Source organism: Chlorocebus sabaeus, chromosome 16 (genome assembly GCF_047675955.1).
Source record: "Chlorocebus sabaeus isolate Y175 chromosome 16, mChlSab1.0.hap1, whole genome shotgun sequence".
NCBI lineage: Eukaryota > Metazoa > Chordata > Mammalia > Primates > Cercopithecidae > Chlorocebus > Chlorocebus sabaeus.
This window is the reverse complement of record NC_132919.1, coordinates 11,208,963-11,232,200: the sequence shown is the minus strand read 5'-3', so window position 1 is coordinate 11,232,200 and position 23,238 is coordinate 11,208,963. Positions and strand designations below refer to the sequence as shown.

General features: G+C 42.5%; 1 protein-coding gene across 2 annotated transcripts in view; it reads right to left on the bottom strand.

Annotated features, from left to right (window-relative positions):
* Positions 1-23,238, bottom strand: part of SHISA6 (shisa family member 6) — a 323,762-nt gene that overhangs the window by 173,342 nt on the left and 127,182 nt on the right. For both annotated transcript variants that reach the window (XM_008010386.3, XM_008010387.3), the window contains exon 3: positions 5,085-5,180. In XM_008010386.3, the coding sequence (XP_008008577.3) occupies positions 5,085-5,180 (96 nt within the window). The remainder of the gene's footprint in view (positions 1-5,084; positions 5,181-23,238) is intronic.

Below are 23,238 nucleotides of genomic sequence, written 5' to 3'. Positions count from 1 at the left end.
GGAAACCACTGGAATTGACAATATTGACATACGGGGGTTCTGGAAAGAATTCCCTGGCTTTTTCAACCAGGCTCAAAAATCAGCCAGCCTGACTGAGTTTTTAACCAAACTGCCAAAGTCAAAGAGGGTTTCCATAGGTGTATTCATTTAGACAGATTCTGAAAATCTATCTGAAGGGACTGAGCTTCCTGTCCGGAACAGCAGTCCCCACCAATCTAGTGTTCATGCTGTAACTCCTGGCTCAATCTTTTTTACGACTTCCTGTCTTGCAAAATGTGTGCCTCTAATAAGAAGAGTCAACTTCTATTGAGCATTACGTGTGGTTCCCACGGAAGCACAGCCCATCCACCAGCTCAGCTGCTCCTCAGTTTGGAGAGGCAGGAGAGCACAGTGAGCAGCAGCAGATCTTCAGAATCAGGCCTGGATTTGGAACAAAACACGACTGACTGCTTGATGTTGACTTAGGCAAGCTGCTCAACTGCTCTGAGTTTCACTTTTTGCCTATGAAGTGAAGGTAACGAGCTCTCCCACAGGGTGGTTGTAAAGGTGAAGATACGGGCACACAGTATGTATGTACGTACGTATGTATGTATGTAAAGACCTGGTACATAGTAAATGCTCAACAAATAGAAGTGTTCATCACTGAGCTTTCATGGTGGCAGCCTGGGAGGACTCTTTGCCTTGCTAAAGACTGTTCTGGGTTCCAGTGTTGGGGGCTGGTTGATCTTGTCTAATGAACAAAGAAAAGATTTCAGGGGAATTTGGCGTACATTCACGGTCGCTCAGATCAACATCTTAGCCCTAGATTCTATTTATCATAAGCGATGAATGAACAAGAGGTCAAAGAAAGGAACCAAGGAAAGGAAGACATGCAGAAGTAGGCACTTAGAAGGAGACAGTCAGAGAAAAGTAAGAATTATAAGAAAAAGAATGAGCATGCCATTCAGTTAGGAAGTCCTGAAAAAGGGTGTCAGAACTAATTCTAGTCCCTGGGGAGCCTGAGGCGGTGCTATGTAACCTGAGGGGTTGGTCAATCACTGTAGAACCTTCTAGACAAAAATGAAGGCTCTACCAACAGGTGAGAGACACAGTAGAGGCCTTTGAGGGATATGAAGCCCCACAGGCAGAATTCTATGTTTTATAAGGTCTCACATTCTCAGTCCCACTAACAAAAGAATATCCATTTATTGTAGGCTTCCTTTGAGAGTATTTAATTACCTATGCACTATGGATCTTGTTACAAAGCAGACAGATCCATACGCATTCTTACCCCCAAGCCCTTGAAGTGGAGGAGCCCCCACTGATGCTAGAGGGTGCTTCTGTCTCCAAGCTGCCTCTAGAGCCTATAAAAAAGGGCTGACAGGGCTGGGCGCGGTGGCTCATGCCTGTAATCCTAGCACTTTGGGAGGCTGAGACGGGCGGATCACCTGAGGTCAGGAGTTCGAGACCGGCCTGGCCAACATGGTGAAGCCCTGTCTCTACTAAAAATACAAAAATTAGCCAGGCATGGTGGCGCATGCCTGTAGTCCCAGCTACTTGGGAGGCTAAGGCAGGAGAATTGCTTGGACCCGGGAGGCAAAGGTTGCAGTGAGTCAAAATTGTGCCACTGCACTGCACGCCAGCCTAGGTGACAGAGTGAGACTCCGTCTCAAAAAAAAAAAAAAAAAAAAAAAAAAAGGCTGACAGAACTGATGTCGACTAAGATTCCAATGAAGACTCCCACCCTCACTTAGAACAAGGACCATTCATGCTTGGCTCTTGGATAATCAGAGTCTGATTAGAAATATACATTAAATTAAGTGATCCAGGTTAGTAGGGCAATGGTAAAGCAGGTATTGGCTACCCATTTAGTCCTGAGAGTCAAAATGGGGCAATGCAATGGCCGGATGCCACCAGGAGGCCTAAGGAAAATGTTGGATGAAGGGGGAGAAAGGCATAAAGGAAGAGGATCTACTGAAGTTGAAACAAAGGATAGAGAAAGAAAACAAAGAGAATTAAACACATACAAATGAAAATGACCCCACATTATATGTTTCTGAATTGTTCCCTTCCACGGGATATTTACATGGGGCCAGTTGCTTACAGCTAGCACTTGGAGTTGAACTTAGTTGCTCTGAAGGAAGAGAGGATGGTTCTCTGCCCTTTACCAGAGATCCAAGCTGTCCAGAGGCCTAAAGAGTCCCTGACATTAGAAGGAAAGTTCAGACCAGGTGTAGTGACTCAGTCCCATAAACTCAGCACTTTGGCAGGAGAAGGTGGGAGGATCACTTGAGGCCAGGAGTTTGAGACCAGCCTGGGCAACATAGTGAGACCCTGTTTCTACAAAAAATTTTTTAAAAAGTAAATTAGCTGGGCATGGGAGCATGCACCTATAGACCTACTCAAGATGCTGAAATGGAAGGATCACTAGAGCCCAGGAGTTTGAGCTTATAGTGAGCTATGATTGTGCCACTGTACTTCAGCCTGGGCAACAGAGTGAGACCCTGTCTCCCTCTCTCCCTCCCTCTCCCTCTAAAAAAGGGAATCTCCATTTCCGAAGTCTGCCTGCACCCACTACCCCCACCACCACCCTCAAACCCAGATTCTTTGTTCTTGAAACTTCAGCTGTTCTCTAAATAGGGAAATACACACAAGGTACATTCCTGGAAAGAGAAGGTGTCAGAAGCCTTGGTAGAGAAGGGAATGGGGAGAAAAAGTACGGCACAAATAGTGAATGGGGAGAACAAACAATGCATGCACAGGAGGGGAAGGTGGTGCCACAGAACAAGTTAAGATGGGAGATAAGGAGCATCAGACACAGCATAGCCCCACAGGCATGGGCAGGGGACAGTCTCCTGGATGTCCCGAGCAGCAGTGACTGAAAGGACAGATGGGGACTGGGAATCACCTTTATGTGGCTATGATGGAGTCCAGTTCATTTGGAAGCAGCCTTAAGTCCACAAATGGATAAATGCATGATCTGGCTCCCCTACGGCTTGGATCCTCTCTCTTTCCACTCTCGTCCTCTTTTATCCTGCTGTACTCAAACTGGCCTCCTTTCCACTTTCCCAATTCCCACCTTATTGGAGAGGCCTTCCCTGGCAAGAGCAGCTTCCTGCCGCTGCACTCCCTGCTGTCTGCTTTAATTTTTCTCCTTGTACTTATTGTCAATAATTTATTTTGTCTGTTTCCCCCAGTGGAATGTGAGTTCTGTAAGGAACTCCGTAAACTCCATATCTTCTAAATATTGCTTAGCACATAGCAGGCCTCATTAAATATTTGTTGAAAGAATGCATGAACCGAAAGCCATCATATTTATTATATGTATAAAGAGTTCCGTTGGCTGAAGTGTTGGGTGTTTTGGGTTGGACCATCTTTAAGGGTAAGGGGTAGGGGAAAGGGTGAGCAACCACGGCAGTGGAGAAACCTCCATAAGAGTTGCTGTGTTCTGTTTGGAAATCTGTATTTCCACCTCTGCTCCGAGGTTTGTAGGCTTGTGGCAGCTGGCCTCCACATTGGCCCCCAACAATCCTCGGCTCCTGATATTCATGCCTCAATGTAGTTCACACCCACTCAGAATAGGATATTGCAAAAATAATGGTGTGCAACCAATAGGATTGGTCATCAAAGACGCTGTGTCTTCTTTCTCTTTCTCTGATTACCCACCCTGAGGAAATCCAGGCACCATGCAGTGAAGACACTTAGCTACCCAGGGAGAAAACATCACAGGGAGGAACTGAAGCTTCTTGCCAACATCCAGCACCATGTGAGCGAAGCATCCTGGAGGCAGATCCTCCAGCCCTAGTCAAGCCTTCAGAGGAGGCAGCCCTGCCTGACGTGGTGATGGCAACCTCATGAGATTCCAAGCCCAAAGCACTCAGGTTCCCAACCCACAGGAACCATGTGAGATAAGAGATGTTTATTACTGTTTTAAAATGCTAAGTTTGAGAGTAAATTGTTTCACAGTGCTAGGTAATAATCACAAAGTGGATGATATGGGGACTAGTGATCCCAGGTTTGAGTTGATAGACTATGGCCCAGAATGTATCTTTTAGTGAGTAACCGTGAAGTGCATTTTCCACTCTGGAGATAGCTGGTCCCAGTTTGATTCTGCAACTCTTAGTAGCCACAAATGCCACCTGTATCCTCAATAAACTTTATTTAGACACAAATAGACACAACAGAAAATACATACACAGATACAGATTTTTTTTTTTCTCTATAGGATGAACAAACATCACATAAGGAATTTTAAAAGTAGGTGCATGGAACGTAAGAAAATATTGCACAGTTCCTTGTTTACTCACACAAGACACATATCTCAGGGGAAGACAGGGATACATCATCCCTACAACAGAATTCACATTTGATCTATAACAGCACACAGGTATTGGGACGGTAATCAAAGGAGTTAGGGATCCAGTGACTCTTGATGTGACAGAATGCTCACAACACTCGTAGGACCTTGTTTAAACAAAAGACAGAATTGAGGAGGAGTCCGTGCCCCCCGCACAGATGCTCTGCAAGCTGTCAGCTAGGTCGTAAAGCAGCTCAGCAGAAACTCTAGGTTAGCTTTCATCTTGAGGCTTGAAGGTTTGCATAACCTTCTACCTTTGTGTCCACATCCCAGAGTGTTTACGGAGACACACTGAGGATGCTGAAACTCTCCACATGCACACCAGCTTAGATACCACAGTACAGAACATTGACATCGGTTTGTAAAATGCAGCTTTCAAAAGGAAAAGGAATAATAGCCAAGAGGCGAACACACACATTGCAAATGCTGCTACATCCACCGGCAGTGTTTTCCACCACACTCCCGTGGTCCCCTCCCACAGGGAGCCGCCGGCATCTGCGTCCTGCTCCCCGCCATGGGTGGAGCGGGATGGGTGTCTCTTGGAAGTCTATCGCCCTCTAAAGTCACACCTGTGACCTCCTGGTAACTCCTGTCAGAAGCCACGCATGTCACCAGGACAAGCTGCCATGGAACCACCCCGCTTATTCCTGTCCCAGACAAGCCTCTGGCCTCCACACCATCTTCTCATTTCAGATGGGGGTTCCCTAGGCCACCTCTGTATTTTAGTAAAAAATGGTTTCCACTGTACCCTTGGTGTGTCCTCTTCCTAATGTGACAAATCCAGATGAGATGAAGTTATGGAGATCAGGTCCTCCACTTCGGTAAGCATCCTTCCCATAATGCCCTGCAAGAAGATGGGGCAGAATTACCTGGCGCATCCACGACACCAACATGGAAGACAACAAGCGCAGCTGCACCTCACTCAACAGTGACGGCATGCATACCAGCAGCTAAGTCAGAAGGTGGAGGCAGTCAAGAATATATATACACATATATAAAATATATATTATATATGAAAATTATATATATTACTGAATATATATACATATACATATATAATTATATATACATATATGTGTATATATATAAATGTATATATACACATATATATACTCAGGGGAAGACAGGGATACACATCCCTACAACAGAATTCACATCTGATCTGTAACATATAATATATATAGAAGTATATATATACATATATGTATATAAAACTGCGCAACAAAGAACAAAGTCCTGGGAACATTACATTACATTGAACGTATAGGAGAGCAAAGGAGATACATGGCTTGATTTTGACATTTCTGGCTGAGCGCAAGGTGCACCAGAACCTTAGTCTATTTGTCCTAATGCTCTTTCCTTTATCTCACCTTCCCTCTGTCTCTTTCATCCATTATTCATTTGTTTTTTTCTTCCTAATGTTTATGAATCACACCACAACCTGTGGGACTATAGCTTGTGACTTCAGAGAAATCCGACAGCCGCTGAGGCTGACAAATAGAATGGTGGTTACAAAATACTGAGAAAATATATATGTGCTTCGCTTCCTTGACTTTCTGCAGCAGACATTATCCCCTGCCCGCCTAATACAGATATCTATATCTACCTGTGGGTTTGAGGGGAGGCAAAGACGGAGGGCAGGTTAGGATTGTGGATAGAAATTCAAAGAGACGTAAGTTAATGTTCTACTTCTGACATTCAAAATAGGATTTTGCAGTATGCTTGAAATACAGGCATTATAAAGAAAGAAAGGCCTCTCTGAATGCCCTCCTAAAGTATGTACATGTGAAAATGGAGAAAAACCATTTCTTTCATGTTACCACAAGAGTGTATTCAAAATCATATGTATAGCTATAACAATGCACAGAACTACTTCAGATATAATGTGAAGTTTAAAATGGACAGAAACGGTTCACTAAATAGAATCACAGTGCTGTAAAAATTCACACTGGTGCATATGCGCGCGCGCACACACACACACACACATACACACAGATAGAAAAAAAGCACACCAACATATCAAAGACCAATGTCTTTGGATAGTAGGAACATGAGTGCTATTTATTCTGTCTTTTCAGCTTTTCTATATTTTCCAAGTGTTTTTTTCTATATGAATATGTAATTTGTCTCATATAAATAGGTAAAATAAATGCCTAATGGAAAAAATTATGAAAATACAAAGACAATGCAAATCACGATTTTCCTAACAAGCCACTCTCTGGATCAGTAGATTGCAACCCTGGGTGCGTGCTGGAATCAGGGGTGGGGGGACGAGGAGAAGGAGAGCATTAAGACAAATAGCTAATGTACATGGGGCTTAAAACCTAGACAATGGGTTGACAGGTACAGTAAACCACCATGGCACATGTATACCTATGTAACAAACCTACATGTTCTACGCATGTATCCTGAAACTGAAAGTAAAATTTTTTTTTTTTTAAATGCAGACCTTCAGACTCAACTCCAGAGATTCTGATTCAATTGGGTGGGGTCCAGGCTTAGGCAGGTGTGTGTGTATATATATATATATATATATATATATATATATATATATATATTTTTTTTTTTTTTTGAGACGGAGTCTTGCTCTGTCACCCAGGCTGGAGTGCAGTGGCGTGATCTCAGCTCACTGCAAGCTCCGCCTCCCGGGTTCACACCATTCTCCTGCCTCAGCCTCCCGAGTAGCTGGGACTACAGGCACCCGCCACCTCACCCGGCTAGTTTTTTGTAATTTTTAGTAGAGACGGGGTTTCACCGTGTTAGCCAGGATGGTCTCAATCTCCTGACCTCGTGATCCACCCGTCTCGGCCTCCCAAAGTGCTGGGATTACAGGCTTTAGGCCGGTATATTTTTAAAACACTCTCTAGTGATTCTCATGTGCCACCGGAAATGAGAACCACTGCCTTAGTGTAAATGGAGGAGCAACCTAAGCTCAGTTTATTCAGGTGGCTTCAATGAATACCTCTTAGGCACTCAGCTCTACCCACTATTTATATTCAGGGCTTCAGCTCTCTTCCTCCGAAGAGTGGAGTCTCACTCCACTTCCCTCCCTCTTACCTGAGATCTCAAACCTGAGCATGCATCCGCATAGCCAGCAGAGCTTAAAACAGGTGCCGGGTCCCACTCCCAGAGTTTCTGATTCAGAAGACCCAGGATAGGGCTCAAGAGTCTGCCCTTCTATCAAAGTCCCCTGGCGATGCGAATGCCACTGCTTTGGGAACCACACTCTGAGAAGTGGTGTCTTTGCGCATCAGGAACAGGAGAATTTTGCCACTGTTTCCCTCACACCCTCCCTTCCGGAATAAGTTACCTCCTTCTTCAGGGCACACAGCTTTCCAGGAGGAGCATTCTTGCTGTGAAATACTGTGGCCACAACCCTTACTTTTATAGAATAGAATTATTAGGCCGGGTGCAGTGGTTCATGCCTATAACCCCAGCACTTTGGGAGGCCGAGGCGGGCGGATCACAAGGTCAGGAGTTCGAGACCAGCCTGACCAACATGGTGAAACCTGGTCTCTACTAAGAAAAATACAAAAATTAGCCAGGTGTGGTGGCGTGCATCTGTAATCCCAGCTACTTAGGAGGCTGAGGTAGGAGAACCGCTTGAAACCAGGAGGCAGAGGTTGCAGTGAGCCGAGATTGCGCCACTGTACTCCAGCCTGGGCAACAGAGTGAGGCTCCAACTCAGAAAAAAGAAAGAAAAGAACAGAATTATTAGAACTGAACTAAGGCTTCTGCCCATCTCCTAGGCCATGTGACAGCTCCAGAAACTGAACTCCACTATCTGGAGAAATACGTCTTCATCAGGGGGAGAAGAAGGGGGAGGTCAAAGGTGTGTGGAAGGGTTTGTTACCAGCCATGGGGAGAGCTGGGACCCTTCTGTAACTCCGTCACTTCCTCCCCACCCTACCCACTAACAGAAGAGTAAGAAAAAGAAGAAACGACTCAGAACCCTCATAAATTTGGCCCGCATTACTTCAGAACCTGTGATACATCCTGTAGAATTTGGACTGATTTTTGTGCTTCTTATAAATAACATCTTTGATAAGCAAATCAATACTGAGGAAGATGGAACATAAAACTACGCCTGTGTCACTTACAAATCACTCTTATCTGTCAGGTGGAATAAGGTCCCTCAGGGCTAAGCCTTGCTCTGGGGCTCAGGGGGTGATGCTCATTAGAAAGGAACTGAAGTTTCTGGATCACCAACTATGCACCAGGCAGAGAAACAGAGCCTCTACAAACATGGCTTTTTTTCTTTTGACATAATAATAGCTAACATTGTATATAGCATTTTGTAGTTTACAAAGATCTTTCACCTACACGCGTTACTTAAAACTGTAGTCAATGCCGTGCGGTAAGTTGTTTATTATTATTATTCTCCTGTTTTCTTGATGGAAAAATAGAGGCCCTTGCATCCAAGTCTTGTGATTCCAAATCTCATGCTCAATCCAGTGTGCACACCTAGCTTCATTTACTCCTCTCAAGAACCTCGTGAAAAATGGTCACTTCCCCAAGTTCATGGAGGTAAGTGGTGGTAGATTCTGGTTTCCAACTAGGTCTAGCTGCCTTCAAAGTCCACAATCTTTCTACACTCTCACACTGAGCACCTCACCACTGTGGCCTGAACAAATCACCTGTGACCCTTATCTAGGACAGTGATCAAGGCACAGTAGAAATGTTAGGTCTGGAGAATTCCACTCGGTGACAGGTTCATAGAAGCTGAAGCTCAGAAGTACTAAGGTTTCGAGTTGGGGGAAAAAGAAAAGATGCTGGGGCATAATGAGGCAGCACCAAGAACATTTGAAAGGAATAAAGAATTCTTTGGTCAAATCCATTTGGAAAATGTTGAGTTTAATGAAAAGCTACACAAAAACCAAGTCTAGGGACTTCTCACAAGGCAGTGATCACTGAACTGTCTACGGAGCCTTTATGTGTTTCAAAGCCATCCTTTGGGACACTTTCTGGGAAAGCTGCTCATGAGGCTGAGGTAGAAAAAGCACAATGACAGTTTCAGCTTTCGTTTGAGCTGTGGTTCTCAAAGTTACGTGTGCACCACACTCTCCTGGATGGCATAGATCGCTGGGTCCCAGCTCCAGAATCCCAGATTTAGTAGGTCAGAGGAGATGCCTGACAATTTCCATTCCTAACAAGTTCCCAGATGATGCTGATAATGCCCTTAGGTCCAAGGACAACCCTTCATGAACCACTATCTTTGGACCAGTGACAGGTCAGTCTTCCGCCGGACCCAGGGTCAAGGTCTAGAATGATTTGCATTCTCTGAAGCCTCCAAAGTTTAATATGAACAAAGGCAGCATGAAGGGAAGAAGGGCTGGTTAAAAGTGAAGCCCCGGGCCGGGCGTGGTGGCTCACACCTATAATCCCAGCACTTTGGGAGGTCGAGGCAGGTGGATCATGAGGTCAGTAGATTGAGAGCATCCTGGCTAACATGGTGAAACCTCGTCTTTACTAGAAATGCAAAAACTGAGCCAAGTGTGGTGGCATGCGCCTGTAGTCCCAGCTACTCGACAGAGTAAGACTTCATCTCAAGAAAAAAAAAAAAAAAGAAATAAAAAAGTGAAGCCCCAGGCAGGCAAACAGAAGAGAGGGGAGTCAGTGCCTCTTCTTTTCCTTGGTGATGCATAAAGTCAATGGGCTGATGATAGGAACTCATGATTATATGAGTAGGTATCATAGGATTTGTTAGCTGTAACACAAAGAACCTCCCCCTTCCCTGTCCTGCCGTCTCTGCCCATCTGCCACTTATCAGGGTAAGAGGACAAAAGAGGGCAAACTGTGACCAAATTGCAATTCAAGAGAAACAACCATGTATATCCAGCCGAGCTCTGAACAGAAGTAAGTCAAAGTTCCGTGAAGCATGAGCACTTCCATTCACAGGACGGGCAGACACACAGTCCACAGCCAGCGACAAGGGTGGTTTCAGGTTTCAGAGGATGCCTTCCACCACGTGCTGAACCGAATGGTGCCAATCGGCATCCTGGTGATGTCTATACCACTAGTTCTGCCACTGCCCCCTCACCTTCACCACTGACAACCCTCCCTAAAGCAACAAAGATTTCATTTTAGCTCAGTCACTGCCCAGGCTGCCTCGACCTCCCATCAGAACTCCATGCCTTTCCCAAATCTCAGCAGAATTCAGAAGTCCTAGAGACAGCACCAAAGGACAACTGTGCCCAGGCAGAATGCAGATTCAAGCTAAAGAGAGGACCATGGCTGGGCTCCTGGAGTGTGTGATGCAGCTGACTCTGATAAGAAAGCAAGCGGAGGGCAAGTTTCTCTATGAAAGAGATTTGCTGCAAGGAAAGGAGGGAAAAAAATGAGATAATATCCAAATGGCGATCTCTGTAAGACTTAACAGAATTTTGCATCTGTGAGATTAGACCAACAGCCATGAGGGGGAAACAAACTTATCAGGACAGTCTGCCTGGGGTTGCAGATCCGGACTAGAGAACGGATACAGAAGGAAACTGATAAAGCAGAATCCAATGAGAGAAAGGCACTGGGTACTCTGAGGGGAAAGACAAAGACATAAAAACTGTGGGAGAAAAGACAGGGCACAGAGGACAACTTTAGGAGTCATATCTACTTAAAATAACACTCCCAGAGGAGAGACAGAAGGGAGAGTTCAGAAGCAATAATTAAAAGTTAATAGTTTTTCTTTTTTTCTGAACAGATGGAAGACTTTGGTCTTTAGATCAAAAGACAGAATCAAGTACCAGACTATGCATTAAAAGGGACCGATATCTAGATATACCCTGGTGAAATGCCATTGTAAAAAATAAAGGAGAAAACTCAAGCCAGCATGATACAACACAAAACCTATAGAAAGTGCAGCAATATTTTTAAGAATTTTGAGCCTTTCATTTTTGTAGAGGCAGGACAGTGTACTGGTGGAGGGACACCCTATCTGGAAATGATTGACAAGATTCAAAACTCTGTGTGTCTGTGTCCTCAAAAGCAAAAGGAAAACAATGATGATGCCCATTTCATAGGGTCTTTGAGAAGGTTAAATGAGTTAATATATACAATTCATATTATATACGTTACATATAATATGAATTATATATGTTATATGTTACATGAATACACAAAGCATTTAGAACAGTACTATTAGTATTATTTAAGTACTACTATTACTGCTATTTAAGTACTAGCATTAAGTATTTAGTATTAAGTGCTAGTACTATTTAAGTACTAGTGGTATTATTTAAGATAAGAGCTTACTATTATTTTTGAATGAAGATGTTTTGATTCCATTCCTCTAACTAAAAGTTCACTGAAAATAGGCTGGGCGCGGTGGCTCACACCTGTAGTCCCAGGACTTTGGGAGGCCAAGGCAGGTGGATCACAAGGTCAGGAGATCGAGGCCATCCTGGCTAACACGGTGAAACCCTGTCTCTACTAAAAATACAAAAAATTAGCCAGGCATGGTGGCAGGTTCCTGTAGTCCCAGCCACTAGGGAGGTTGAGGCAGGAGAATGGTGTGAACCTGGGAGGCGGAGCTTGCAGTGAGCCAAGACTGCGCCACTGCACTCCAGCCTGGGCGACAGAGCAAGACTCCGTTTCCAAAAAAAAAAAAAATTCACTGAAAATAATGAAAAGAAGGGAGAACAGAAAAACTTTCTTCAGAAAAAAGTCCAGACTTTTCACTAAATAGGGGAAAAATATACAAACATAAACATACATGCAAATATACACAAAAACACACACAGAAATCAAGTCAAGGACTACGAACTTAAATACAAAAAAAATCAAACATTAAAAATTGTCAGATAAGAATCAGAGGGAATATGTTAATGATCTCAGAGGAAGAGTTTTTAAACAAGACTCAAAGTCAAAAACTAGAGAGAAAACAAAAAAAATTTAAACTGTGATACATCAAAAGCAATCATGAAACTACAAGTCAAAGACAAAAAATGTATATTTACATTACTTTCTAGAGCATGTAAATAACTTCACATTAATAAGAAAGTAAACAACCCAATAAAAAAAAAATAGGGAAAAGAAATGCATAGGTGACTCAAAGGAGAGAAAACCCGAAGGGCAAATACACATAAAGTAGTGTTCAATCTCACAAGTAATCAGGGAAATTCAAATTAAAACCATAATGAAGTATCATTTCACACTCAATAGACTAGCAAAAATTAAAATGCCTGAGCCTACCGACATGAATAAGCAGAAACAAGAACTCATGTACGCTTCTGGTGGGGTATAAATCGGTTCAACTGCTTTGAAAAGAACTTTGGCAATGGCTAATAAAGTTCAATGTGGATATAGCAGGAAACTGGCCATTCTACCTCTAGGTATATACCCTAGATAAAACCTCACACGTGCATAAGGAGATAGGCACCAGCATGTTCACTGCAATACACTTTGTAATAGAGACAAATTAGGGAAAAGAATCTATCTTCCCAGCCAGAGAAAAGTCATAAATAGTGGTGTACTCACACAATGTACTGCTATGCAGTACAAATGAAATGTAATGAAATTAAATGAACCAGAGTTCTAAATATCAGCATGGATGGTTCTCAGTCATAATGATGAATGCACAAAGCAAACAAAAAAAAAAAAAACAGGATGACATGACACAGAGAGAGTTTTAAAATATGCAACATAACACATTATATTGTTTAACGATGCGTGCATATGTAGTATTATACAGATACAAAGAAATGCATTGAAATGATAGAGATTTTAATATAACAGATAATTCTGTAGGTAAGAAGAAAAATGTAACTGAGAAAAAAAGTATAAAAAGTACTTCTCTGTTTCCTTTCTTATGCTGGGTAGCTGGAGACTAGATTGACAATTAAACAATTTTTTGTTTTATTTGTTTATAATCTAGATAAATGATGGATGGATAGATGGATATATGGACAGACTGACTGGTGACTTTTGGTTAAGTGGCTGTTACCTGAGGGTTTTATTCATTGCCAAACTATCCTTTAAGAATAAAGGCCACAGGCCGGGAGCGGTGGCTCACGCCTGTAGTCCCAGCACTTTGGGAGGCTGAGGCAGGTGGATCACGAGGTCAGGAGATCGAGACCATCCTGGCTAACACGATGAAACGCCATCTCTACTAAAACTACAAAAAATTAGCTGGGTGTGGTGGCAGGCGCCTGTAGTCCCAGCTACTTGGGAGGCTGAGGCAGGAGAATGGTGTGAACCTGGGAAGCAGAGCTTGCAGTGAGCCGAGATCGTGCCACTGCACTCCAGCCTGGGTGACAGAGTGAGACTCCATCTCAAAAAAAAAATAATAAAAATAATAAATAAATAAATAATAAATTTTTTTTTTTTAAAAAAAAAAGAGTAAAGGCCACAAAGAGTGTCCAGTTTTAAGAACTCAGGGACCAAAATACCCACAAGTCATCACTGAGGGGAGAATACAAAAAGACTTGATGACAAAATCCGCCAAGGAAGAAAGAAAACTCTAGATTTTCTAAAAACATGAATGTATTTATCTGTAATCTTCAAGCAGTACACAAATCCCAAATTCATTAAGAAAAGACTGGCAAACTAGATTACACATTTTAAAGCATTTAACGAGTTATCTTTATTGACAGAAATAAAGTTAAATGATACTGGAGTTGCCCCAGAAAATCGGGTGTGCAAACAGGGTACTAAAAGTACACTGTGGTTATGAAATAAAACCGAAAGTAGCTTGAGGGGTGGGGGAGCAATTCTCCATCTTCAGAGCCTGCTTGAAATGCATTACGTGCCCACTGAACAGGCACAGAGCTGGCCTCTGACAAGCTGAGATGGAGCTTGAATGGTACTTCTGTATAACCGTGCTCGGCTGAAACTCTCTACGGAAAAATATACCACAGATAAAAGATAAAACACACACTATACCCCAGGGATATATTTTCAATACATGAGATAAAGTCATTTTCCCTTTGTTTACAAAAAACTCCATCATGTCAATAATAAAAAGACACACAGGTACAAAACAAACAAGTAATAACTAGAAAAAATACACTAAAGAATACACCAAAACTTAAAAAAAAACAAAAAACAAAAAAAACCCAATAGGTAGTACCCCACTACATACAGAAAGAAAATGTTTTAAAAGGCTAATGGATATATAAAAATATGATTAACCTTAACTCCCAATTAAGAAATGCAAATCAAAACCATAATGAGATACCATCTCACACCAGTTAGAATGGGAATCATTAAAAAATCAGGAAACAACAGGTGCTGGAGAGGGTATGGAGAAACAGGAACACTTTTACACTGTTGGTGGAACTGTAAACTAGTTCAACCATTGTGGAAAACAGTGTGGCGATTCCTCAAGGATCTAGAACTAGAAATACCGTTTGACCCAGCAATCCCATTACTAGGCATATACCCAAAGGATTATAAATCATGCTGCTGTAAAGACACATGCACACGTATGTTTATTGCGGCACTATTCACAATAGCAAAGACTTGGAATCAAGTCAAATGTCCATCAGTGACAGACTGCATTAAGAAAATGTGGCACATATACACCATGGAATACTATGCGGCCATAAAAAAGGATGAATTTGTGTCCTTTGTAAGGACATGGATGCAGCTGGAAACCATCGTTCTCAGCAAACTATTGCAATAACAGAAAACCAAACACCACATGTTCTCACTCATAGGTGGGAACTGAACAATGAGAACACTTGGACACAGGAAGGGGAACATCACACACGGGGGCCAGTTGTGGGGAGGGGGTAGGGGGGAGGCATAGCATTAGGAGATATACCTAATGTAAATGACGTGTTAATGGGTGCAGCACACCAACATGGCACATGTATACATATGTAACAAACCTGCATGTTGTGCACATGTACCCTAGAACTTAAAGTATTAAAAAAACACAAAAAAACCCCAAGGTCATCAGGGAAAGCCTGAGAAGCAGTCACAGCCAAGAGAGGCTTAAGGAAACCTGACAACTAAATGTAATGTGGTATTCCTGAATATCATTTTGGAACAGAAAAGGGATATTAGGTAAAAGCTAGGAAATCTGAATAAACTACAGACTTTAGTTCATAAAAAAAAAAAAAAGAAAGAAAACACAAAGCAAAATATAAGATACCTTTTTAGAAAACCAATCAGTTTGGCAAAACCAAAAAATTTCATATACTCAGTGCCAGGAGAATGGGCACCTCATTCCCACTGGTGGGAGTAAAAATCAGTAGTGCCAATTTGAAGGGCATGCCTCTGACCTATTTTCCTGCTGCTAGAAATTTACCTTACATACATGTCCTCAAAATTTTCCATAATATCTCCACTAGGCTAGACGGTGCAGGATTGACTGCAAATAGCTTCTGCCAGTGAGGGACTTAATATTAACTGGAATTCAACACACATGATGGAATACTATGCAGCTGCTAAAAAGGAGGAGGCAGAGCTGTATATGCTGATGTGAGAAAGTTTCCAAGATACAGAAAGTTGAAAAAATAACAATAAAAAGCAAGACCCAGAGCAACACTTAGGTATGACCTCTTTTATATAAATAACAATAAAAAGAATACATACAAAGAAAATATCTATAGGTCCATTCCAGGTCCGATGATTTATACAAACAATAATTTTTTTTCAGGAAATAACCATGAACACAATCTATTAAAACTTTCTTTCCTTTGAGGAGAGGGTTGAGGCTGATGGGAGGGAGGCATTTGCCTTTGATTTGTATTATTTTCTTTAATGCTTGAATATTCTAAGCACGTGTTATTTTAATTTTTGTAATATTTAGAGTTTATCTGGGATTATAAAGTGAGCTCTCGCACCATTTTTTTTGTTTGTTTTTCTCTTCCTACTTTTTAATTTGAAAACAACAACAACAAAAAACCCTAATAACATTATTTTATAAAAAGAAGTACAAGGGCCAGGAAGCAAGAGGGGCCACTTTTCCATGTGTAAATGATAAGGCATTTATCAAACACAGATACTAATATCTAACCTCACAGGAGGGCGGTGAGGATTGAGATTCTGTGTATAAAGTGCTTCTTCTAATACTCTGCACAAATAAGCCCTCAATAAATGGGAGCTGCTCTTTGCATGAAGACCACAGTTTTCCTCTTTCCCATGTACCTCCCTGGGGTCCTCTTACCCTGCATGTGCCTCAAGCTGACCTCAGGCCAGAAACAGTCAAGGGAAAAGGCAGCTGGAGAGAACCCGGGGTTTGCTTTCTGGACTGAGGGCTCCTTCCCTGAGGAAGCCCCAGGGCTCCTTCCAGTTCCCAAGAACACACAACCCTGATTATATAATGAAAAGGGGGCTGGGAGCCAGGAGACCTGTGTTCCTCTCTGCAGTAACTTTTTGCTGAACTAATAAAGCAGCTTCTGAGCTCACTCTTACCGAGGTAAACTGGGGCAGGCCAGGTCTAACTGGAGATTGCACTGACAATAACTAGTGCAAAAATCTCCAGAGAGCAGCAACTGGGGATGTGTTATTTCATCTGACAATTCTCGTGCTTGCTCACACAAGCTCATGAAGACTGTGTCCTCCAGAGTCTGTGCGGAGTTAGGAAAGCTGTTGGCAAATACTCTGGGCACCCCACATACTCTGGGCACCCCAAAGATCTCCTCTCTGGTTGTCTTCCCTCTGCTTACACGGCTGCTGGGGGAAACAAAGCGGACCATCGCCAAGTGCCTAGCCCACCTGGTGAATGCGAGGTGTCCACAGATGGGAAGGCTCAGGATAAACCATCCCAGCTTGTCAGAACCATTCAGGGACCGCCTTGCCCAACACTCTCACTGGACTAAAGAAGTATAAACCCAAAGAGGGTGAGTAATGGCATTCTCAGGTCACAAAGGAAGATAGTCTTGGAAACAGAAACCCACACTCTTGACTTCCAAGATAGTGCTTTCATCCTATCATCTGCCCTAAGAGAAAGCAGAAGATCTCATCGGATACGGAAGCATGAGGAGCACAGGCAAGATGGGGTGGGGACTAAGAACCTAGAATGCAGCTTGATAGCCATCCAGGGAGTGGGTGAATCCTCCTGAAAGCAGTTCATAAGCAAACCTCTTTCAATTCAAATAAATGTCCCCCAAATCATCGTTTTGTTGGTTTGGATTTTGTTTTTAAACTGGTGCTTTGTTTTGAAACTCAAAGAAACGAACAAAAATATAAATATGTGATCCACGGACATCTCCAGCTGAGGCCAAGAGCAAAGAAGGGGAGGGTCAAGGGCAAACTGCAGGTCAACTCACCCACTGCAATGGATGGAGCTCCACTATGGGGTCTCCTGTATATTATATCAGCTTTCAGGTAAGATATTTTTATCTTAAAAAAGTTACATGGCTTAAAAATACAGTGTTTGAAAATCATACCTCTCATGTATCCTAACTATTTACCACAGGGATGAGGGAGAGGAGTGGTTGGTGGTCGTGATCTTCAGAGGTTTTAGGGACCTGCCATCGAGATAAAGTCAGAGAATGTCGCAACAGAAGCAGTCTTCAAGGTCACTTTTTCTCGCCCCTCTATTTGCTGATGAGGAACCTGGAGCCAGGGAGGGACAGCCAACAGTCCAAGGTCTTGGAAGTGTTGACTGTTAAGTGGGGACTGGAGTCAGTGTTTTTGATTTCCCGATGTGCCTAGCAGCCCACAGTCTGCTCTGTGTTGGAGAAAACAACGCAAAACGCTGAGTTCTATTTCAGGGGATCCCAGCGGGCCATTTATTTTCTCCTCAGATATGCTGGCATTCTCTATTTGCCAAAAGAGTTAAGTCTCAGAGAGGTTAAATAATTACACAAAGTGACCAAGCTGTGATCTAGGATGGACTCTAAATTCCTTGGAAAGATGTCCAGAGCTTAGCCAAATTCTTGTCTCTGACTGGTCAGCATCCCAGAGCTGTTGCATTGTCATAAGCAGGACCCTGGCCAAGACGAAGCCTGAAAAGAGCCGGGTAGAAGAGGCAAACGATGTGGTGCTCTGCAGGGTGCAACAACTCTTTCTTTGCACCCAGCGTCTTATGAGAATACAGGTTAGACTTCATGGCTCTATTAAGAAATGAAGGAATTGTCAGGTTCCTCATGTCACCCTGCAGATGTACAGTGTGTCAGCCCATGGGGCAACTGAGACCTGCTTTCCTCTCCGTTTCTTGACTTCTTCTCACATTCTGCAAAAACACTGAGCTTCCTATGAGTGAATCCAAATGAATGAGTTTTAACTAAATGATCCTGAGAAACTGCCACCATCTTATATAATTTTATCATGTGCCTTTGGACTGAGACATTGGTGATGAATGCCTTTTAGCATCTAGAGGAAAACGTGTGAAGAAAATACTGGCATTCTCTATTTGCCAAAAGAGTTAAGTCTCAGAGAGGTTAAATAATTACACAAAGTGACTAAGCTGTGATCTAGGATGGACTCTAAATTCCCTGTCTTTCTATGCTGGGAGTTCTTTTCATTCCACCATACTTCCAAAAAAATAAAACCCTAAGTCTGAAGTGACAAATGGCCGCAGGCATATCACAGTAACATACAGGCGATAAGAGCATAGACTTCCAATAAGTCTATCTGGTTCTGGGACTAGCTGTGTGGCTCTGGATGAACCATTCATGCTTTCTAAGTCATCCTCATCTGCGAAATGAGAATGGTGCCTCGCTCATGAGGAAGGGATGAAGATTAAATTAAATACAATAATTCGGTCGGGTGTGGTGGCCCACATCTGTAATCCCAGCACTTTGGGAGGCTGAGGTGATCACGAAGTCAGGAGTTAGAGACCAGCCTGACCAACATGGTGAAACCCTGTCTCTACTAAAAATACAAAAATCAGCTGGGCATGGTGGTGCGTGCCTGTAATCCCAGCTACTCAGGAGGCTGAGGCAGGAGAATCCTTGAACCCGGGAGGCAGAGGTTGCTGTGAGCCGAGATTGTGCCACTGCACTCCAGCCTGGGTGACAGAGCAAGACTCTGTCTCAAATAAATAAATAAATAAATAAATAAACCAAACAAACAAAAAACAAACAAACAAACAAAATTCATATAAAGCACAGTGCCCCTTACAGTTATTTGATAATGGTTACTATCATTACTAGTACTACGAGTATTACTACTAGAAGAGCAAACCTCCTCAAGTATACTGAATATTTTAAAATACTCCAGGGAGAAAGTCAAGAAAGAGTCTTTTTTTTTTTTTTCTTGAGACGAAGTCTTGCTCTGTTGCCCAGGTTGGAGTGCAGTGGCCGGATCTCAGCTCACTGCAAGCTCCGCCTCCCGGGTTCACGCCATTCTCCTGCCTCAGCCTCCCGAGTAGCTGGGACTACAGGCGCCGGCCATCGTGCCCGGCTAGTTTTTTGTAGTTTTTAGTAGAGACGGGGTTTCACCGTGTTAGCCAGGATGATCTCGATCTCCTGACTTCGTGATCCGCCCGTCTCAGCCTCCCAAAGTGCTGGGATTACAGGCTTGAGCCACTGCACCCAGCCAAGGAAGAGTCTTAAGTCCAGAATTATTCAAAGCTCCAGGAAGGACTCTTCTCTACCGCCATACTTCTGGGAGAGTGACAATGCTCATGCTGGTTCTTCCAATTCCCAAATGTCTTTTCTAGTTTCTCCTGTTCCTGAAACCTCCAGTGTCCCCTGTTCTCTGTGCCCTTCAACTCATGACCTTGCCTCATCAGAAAGGAACTCTGTTGTTCACAGGGAATTTACAACCATCCCTTTTCTCTGTCCTCCCTGCTATGAAAGTGAGTACAATGTCCTTGTTCCTATCATGGCCTTTTCATCTTCTCAAGCACTTAGTTCTTGAAATTCTCCCTCTCCTCCTCGGTCATCAGTTTCTCTCCCTCAATGGGCTCATTCATACTGAAACTTCTCAACTCATAACTTTACATGTTCCATTCTCTCATCACCCCATTCCCCCAGCCCAGTCACTGTCCCATTTCTCCACTGTCTTTCTCTATGAAATGTCAAAAGAGTTGCTGATAGTAAATTTATTTGCCTCACAGTTTGTCCTCAGTTCCTTCTTGTCCGTCCTGTAGGTCTGCCTATTCATCTCTCCATTCGGTTTCTCTTATCACATAAATCCTTATTATATGGATTAAAGTCCACCCTGATTCAGTATGACCTCATCTTAACTTGATTACATCTGCCAAAATCCTGATCTCAAGTAAGGTTCAGCAATTACGACTTCAACATATCTTTTATGGGGGTACAATTTAACCCATGACAATGGCCAAAAGAAAACTTCATTCCTGTAACCCTCCACATACACCATTTCTCCTCTAGTCTTTCTTGTCATTGCTTCCCCAATTCTAGAGCCTTTACTCCTCTCTTCATCTTATCCTCCCTATCATCAGCAAGGCCCATCAGGACAATTTGCAAGCTTCATTTCACATCCACCCACTCTTCTCCATCTGTCCTGCCACCTCCCAGGAATGCTGCCACCATCCCTCATCTGGCCTGCTGCAGCAGGAGGACCAAGCTTCCTGCTTCCACTCCTTACCCACTTCCGTCGACACTCTAGATTCTCTGCATAACACACAGAAAAGTCTTCTCCTAAAAATAGACATCTGCTCATTCTATGCCTCTCCTTAAAGTCTTCCAAGGCTTCATATTACACTTAACTTACAAATGTAGGCTAGGCACAGTGGCTCATGCCTGTAATCCCAGCACTTTCTGAGGACAAGGCAGGCGGCTCACTTGAATTTAGGAGCTTGAAAACAGCCTGGGCAACAAGGCGAAACCCCATCTCTACAAAAAATACAAAAAATTAGCTGGGCATGGTTGTGTGTGCCTGTAGTCCCAGCTACTCGGGAGGCTTAGGTGGGAGGATCACTTGAGCCTGGGAGGTGGAGGTTGCAATGAGCCAAGATCCTGCCACTGCACTCCACCCTGGGTGACAGAATGAGATCTCATCTTAAAAATATACACATATACAAATGTAAAATAATCTACAGGACATTACATACCATGGCCCTGCCAGCTTCCCTCCCTCACACCACTTTTCCTTTGGCTCCCTACAGCCATAGCAAATTCCTTCTGTTTTTTTTAGCATTCCCAGCTTATGCCTGTCTTACATCCTTTGCACTTACAGTTCCCTCTTTCTGGAACTCTCTGTCCTCAGATGTTTGCAAACCTAGATTCTTCTTAATCATTTAGATTTTTATTGCAAGGCTTGCCTCCTGAGAGAGACGTTCTCCAATCATCCCATCTACTGTAGGTTCCCCAACATTCTCTATCACGTTATTGTATTTTCATCAAGGACATGTATCATCCTACAAAACTATTTTGTTCACCTACTTGGTTATTGTTTATTGTCCATCTCCCTTCTTACACCTTCCACAAGAGGGATACCCTTACCTAGAGCAGTGCTGGGCACATATGATATACCTATTGATAGTTGCCAATGGATTAATGGAGTAAATGAACTTCTTCTCTTGATATTATTAAATTCCTGTCAACTGCCTAAGAAAACTTTATAACATAAAAATACAATTTTAAAACTAATTTGGCTGTGTGCAGTGGTTCACGCCTGTAATCCTAGCATTTTGGGAGATCAAGGCAGGTGAGTCACTTGAGGTCAGGAGTTTGAGACCAGCCTGAACAACATGGTAAAACCCCATCTCTACTAAAAATACAAAAATTAGCTGGACGTGGTGGTGGGTGCCTGTGATCTCAGTAACTTGGGAAGCTGAGGCAAGAGAATCATGTGAACCTGGGAGGCAGAGGTTGCAGTGAGCCAAGATTGTGCCACTTCACTCCAGCCTGGGCAACAGAGTGAGACTCTGTCTCAAGTAATAATAATAACAATAATAATAATAATTTCAACCAATAATGTCCTTCTATATAATACAACCTTAATAGAATAAGGAATTTCTTTACCTGAATAATATAAATTGCGGTAATAATAATAATGATAATAACAGTAGCTATAATAGTTATTATTTAATACTAAGAGTATTTATGAGCCAGAGCCTCTGCTTTGTAATCACTACCTCATTTAATCTTCAGAAAACTTCTTGAGGTGTGCAAGAATATCCTTTATATTACAGGTGAAGAAACTTGAGTCTCAGAGTGTTTAGGATTCTTGTTCCCTTTCACTTATCTCATGAATAGAAGACTTAAGGCTCAAATACAGACTTGTCATGGCTTTAAGAAAGTCCACACTTTTAACCGTAATGTAATACCACCTTACACTCACCAGTATGGCTAAAATTGAAAAGACTGGCAATACCAAATGTTGGTGAGGATGTGGAGCAACTGGAACTCTCACACACTACTGGTGGGAATGTACAATGATAAACCACTTTGAAAAGCTTGTCTGTAGTTTGTTCTGAAGATGAAATATTCAGTTCTATATTCCAGCAATTCCAAACCTAAAATTTTACCCAGGAGAAATGAATATATGTCCGCCAACAGACATGTGCAAGAATATTTATTGCAGTTTTATTTAAAATAGTAAAAGAATTGAAAATAGCCAGAATGCCCATCAAATGGTGATTGAATAAATATACTGTGGCATATTTACAACATACCACATAAATACTTATGTGAAATACTTATGTGAAAAATTATGTGAAATACTTCAAAAAGTGTGAACTGGTGACAGATGTAACAATATGGATGACTGTCACCAATACACTGTTAAGTGAAAGCCAAACACACACACACAAAAACGCATGTCATATGGTTTCATTTGTAGGAAGGCCAAGACCAAGTTCTTTTGAAAGAAGCTCAAAAAACAAGCAAACACAAATTAGGCCAAGCTATTTGATAATGACAAAAGTCAGAATAGTAGCTTCCTCTGGGGGTTAAATTTAGACTGGGGAGGAACATGAAGGAAACTTATGTGGTGATGGAAATGTTCTGTATTTTTTTCTAGGTGCTGGATAAGGGGCAGATGGATAGTTGAATACATAGGAAAAATCCATTAAATTATATACATACGATTAATACACT